The sequence below is a fragment of the Cinclus cinclus genome, chromosome 30 (assembly GCF_963662255.1).
Source record: "Cinclus cinclus chromosome 30, bCinCin1.1, whole genome shotgun sequence".
Taxonomy (NCBI): domain Eukaryota; kingdom Metazoa; phylum Chordata; class Aves; order Passeriformes; family Cinclidae; genus Cinclus; species Cinclus cinclus.
Window position 1 is genome coordinate 3,413,646 of NC_085075.1, and position 3,657 is coordinate 3,417,302.

Here is a 3,657-nt window from a genome sequence, read left to right on the forward strand (position 1 = left end):
GGAAGGGTCCGTGAGGTGGCGCGTCTGAAAGGGGGGGGGTCTCTGAGGGAGCGGGAGGTTCCCGGGGGTGGGAGCCTAGGGAGGGAAGTTCCTGAGGGAGGGGGTCTCTGAGGGAGGAGTTCCTGAGCAGAGGGGCTCTCCAAAGCGGGGTTCTTGAGGGAGGGCATCCGTGAGGATGAAGGAGTCTCTGAGGTGGGGTCTCGGGGGTCCATGGCGGGGCCCCTTCCTCTCCTGGGGTCTCAGGAGCTCTGGGGGTGCTCCTGAGCCCCGGCCCTTTTTCTTGGGGTGGGGGCTGCCTGAGGAAGTGCTGCTCTCCGTGGAGGAGGGGGTACCCTGGTGGACGCTGGGTTTTGGGGGGCTGCAAATGAGCCCCATCAAGGTGTGCCTTTCTCCGGGGAAGCGCCCTGTGGACGGGGACACTTTGTGGTGGCTTTGGGACCCCTGAGAGGGGCACTGTACCTTAGAAATGGCTTTAAAAACCCCTTTACCAGCTCTGAGCTGCTCCTGCCACCCTCTCCCAGCTGACACAGCCATCCCCATCAGCCGACCCCATGGACTCTGTGCGTTCCCTGTCCGCCCTCAGCGCTGCCCCGAGCCGGAGGAAGAGCGAGGATGAGGAGCGTGAGGATTTATTGGCCAGCCAGGAGCCCGTGGAAGATGTGACCAAGATTCCCTACATGGAATTCACGGGCCAGGACAGCATCACCTGTCCCACCTGCCAAGGCACCGGCTGCTTCCCCACAGGTGGCTGCTCCTCTGGGGCCTAAGTGCCCCAAAAAGCAGCTCTAAACAGCAAAAAAAGGTCACTTTTTAAGGTGTTATTCCCATCTTTGCTTCCCAGAGCAGGTGAATGAGTTGGTGGCTCTGATCCCCTACAGTGACCAGCGTCTTCGTCCTCAGAGAACGTAAGGGAGGAGTTAATTCATCACTTATTGCTGCATTTAGGGGTTGTTTTCACCCCAAAAATGGGATTTGAAGAGATTTTAAATATTTCTACTGTGGGCACTGTGTTCCCACTTCCACCTTCCATCCTGTCAGTGGTGTTTTGGGTGCAGCTGCAAAACCCCAAAATGCTGCTTTGGTTGCTCAAAACCCCAAATGTGTGAAGGGAGGATTTTGAACCATTTCAGTGTTAAAAATGTGACAGCAGCTCTAGAGTGCCTTTTTCAAGGAAACCAAACAAGAGGTGGGGTTTTTAAGGTCTGAATCTAGCAGAGGTGAAGGATTTATTTTTTGGTTTTTTCCCCAGGAAACTCTATGTGCTGCTCTCAGTGCTGCTTTGCCTGCTGCTGTCTGGACTGGGGTTTTTCTTCCTGTTCCCCCACTCCGTGCTGGTGGATGATGATGGCATCAAAGTGGTCCAGGTGTGGTTTGACAGGAAAAACTCTGCTGTCCTCCTGGCCATCACGGTAAATTTTCCGTGGATTTGGGGAAAAAAAAAAATCACCAGGGGAACGAGCCAGCAAAGTCAGGGCTGTTTTGGCCCTTCCAGGCCACCCTGAGGATCAGGAATTCCAACTTCTACTCGGTGACGGTGAGCAGCCTGAGCAGCCAGGTGCAGTACATGAACACCGTGGTAGGCAGCCAGCAGCTCACCAATGTCTCCAGCATCCAGCCCCTGAGGGACAAACTGGTACTGACTGGGAGTTCTGGGGGCTGCACCTCGGGATTTCAGTGTCCAGTGGTCACAGCAGCTTTTGCTCTGTCCACTCCCTCAAAAATGGGGCTGACAGGTGATTAGTCTGCCCTGAAATCTGATTTTCTGCTCCGTTGCAGGTGAATTTCACCGTGAAGGCAGAGCTGGGTGGATCTCTGTCCTATGTGTAGTAAGGATTTACTGCTCCTTGGAGGTACCTGGGGGAGGGAAAGGGTTGGAGCTACTTTGATTAAAATGTGGGGAAATAATCTGGAAATCACTCACTTTTCCTGCTCAATTCCTTTGCCAAGAATTTTCTCAAGGTGCTGTGAGATGGTTTTGTTAACACCAAAGTGAAAAATACCAGCAGGAGATGCCAAAAACCCCAAATTCCTCCGGTTTTTCACTTGCTGACCAATTTCCTTGATCTTTTCCAGTTTTTTCTGCACTTTGCCCAAGGTGAAGGTCCACAACATCGTGATCCTCATGAGGTGGGTCCTGCTCCTGCTTTGGGTTCTTGGAACTCTTTTCCCACCTTAAAGATTCTCTTCTGTGGTTCCTGAATCCCAAGGGAATCCCAGCCACAGATTTGGGCTCCAGGGAGAAAATCCTGTTTGGATTTTCCCCAGATTCCCCCAAAATCCATCTCAGTGTTGGGTTTTAATCCAGCCCAAGGGGGGTAGTTTTGGGGTGGAGCGTACAGCTCTCTCCAGAGGCTGCAATTCCCATTTCTCCACCGAAACCTGCAGGGATTTGGGGGTTTTATTTGAGGAAAAGAGTTGTGTGCTTTGTCCCTCTGCCCTGCCAGGACCTCGGTGAAGCTCTCCTACATTGGGCACAGCACCCAGAGCACCCTGGAGACCTTCCACTATCTGGACTGCAGCTCCAACTCCACGGCCCCAGAAGCACCCTGAGGGCACTGGGGCACAAGGGGACCTGAAGCCACCCCAAAATGGCAGCAGAGGGATGAGAGTGGCTTTGCAGGGACAAACCTGGCAGCTCTGGACCCCTTTGGAGCCCTGCTGGGAGTTGCTCCTTCCTCTTTGGGAAGGAATCTGGAACTTTCCCTCCTGAATTAAGGGCTGAAATCCCAAAGATTTGGAGGGGTTTGCACCTGTTCTAGAACCTTGTCACTGTCAGGATATTTTGGGGTAAATGGATTTGATTTTTGAGAGTAAATGAGTTTATTTTTTCAGGGGAAATGAATTTATTTTCCTGCTCGATGTTGGCAGCACCTCAGGACCCCCAAAAAGGGACAGTTCCCACAAGGAATGTGCCTCTGTTACACCCTGGAAGGAGGCAAAGAAACTCAAATCTTTGGAATTAATTTTTCCTCCTTTTTCCCCTGTGGCTCCGGCCCCTTTGGCATCCAGAGGCTCTTCCCTGGGGTTTGAAATCCGGGAATTTGCTGCTTTTTGTGCTCCACTTCCCAGAGCAGCAGGGATTGGAGGGGGTTCTGTGGGAGGCTGGGATTCCAAGGCCTCCCTGCCGGGAGCTGGACATTCCTGCCGGCTGCTATCCCGAGGAAAATCCAGCTGCCAGCCCGGCCCCCGCAGCCCTTTGGCATTTTGCCCCTTTTTGGGAGTTTTTTTGTGGAAGTTCAGATCTCGTTTCCCATGGGATTTGGGAGTCAGACACAGCTACAGGTGAGGGAGCCCTTCCTCAGTGGAAAAATTACTGGATTTTTTACGTGACAGTGGCACAAAATCCACACTTTGCTCCCTTTTCCAACAGGAGATTTCTGCCCCTGCAGCATTTTTAGGGCTGAATCCTCCCATTAAACCTGATTTGGATCTTTCCATATGCTGTCCTTTATTTTTTATAAAGGAAAAGGTTTGGATTTGTCCTAAATCTATTGCTCCTGTGGTGCTTTTTGCACAAAAATCCCTGTTTTGCTAATGGATTTCCACAGAATCCCAGAATGGGTTGGGAGGGATGCTAAAGCTCATCCCATTCCACCTCCCACCATCCCAGGGATGGGGAATCTTCTGGGAATGCCCTCACATGGAGGAATTCCTTCC

The 3,657-nt window shown here is 52.2% G+C and overlaps 1 protein-coding gene across 1 annotated transcript; it reads left to right on the forward strand.

Annotated features, from left to right (window-relative positions):
- Positions 1–529: 529 nt before the first annotated feature.
- On the forward strand, positions 530–2,550 carry TMEM106C (transmembrane protein 106C). The gene is made up of 7 exons (XM_062510857.1): positions 530–744; positions 842–905; positions 1,250–1,409; positions 1,493–1,633; positions 1,777–1,826; positions 2,074–2,127; positions 2,445–2,550. Exons 1-7 carry the CDS (start codon positions 552–554, stop codon positions 2,548–2,550), a joined length of 768 nt encoding a protein of 255 aa, XP_062366841.1. The 5' UTR covers positions 530–551.
- The last annotated feature ends 1,107 nt before the right edge of the window (positions 2,551–3,657 follow it).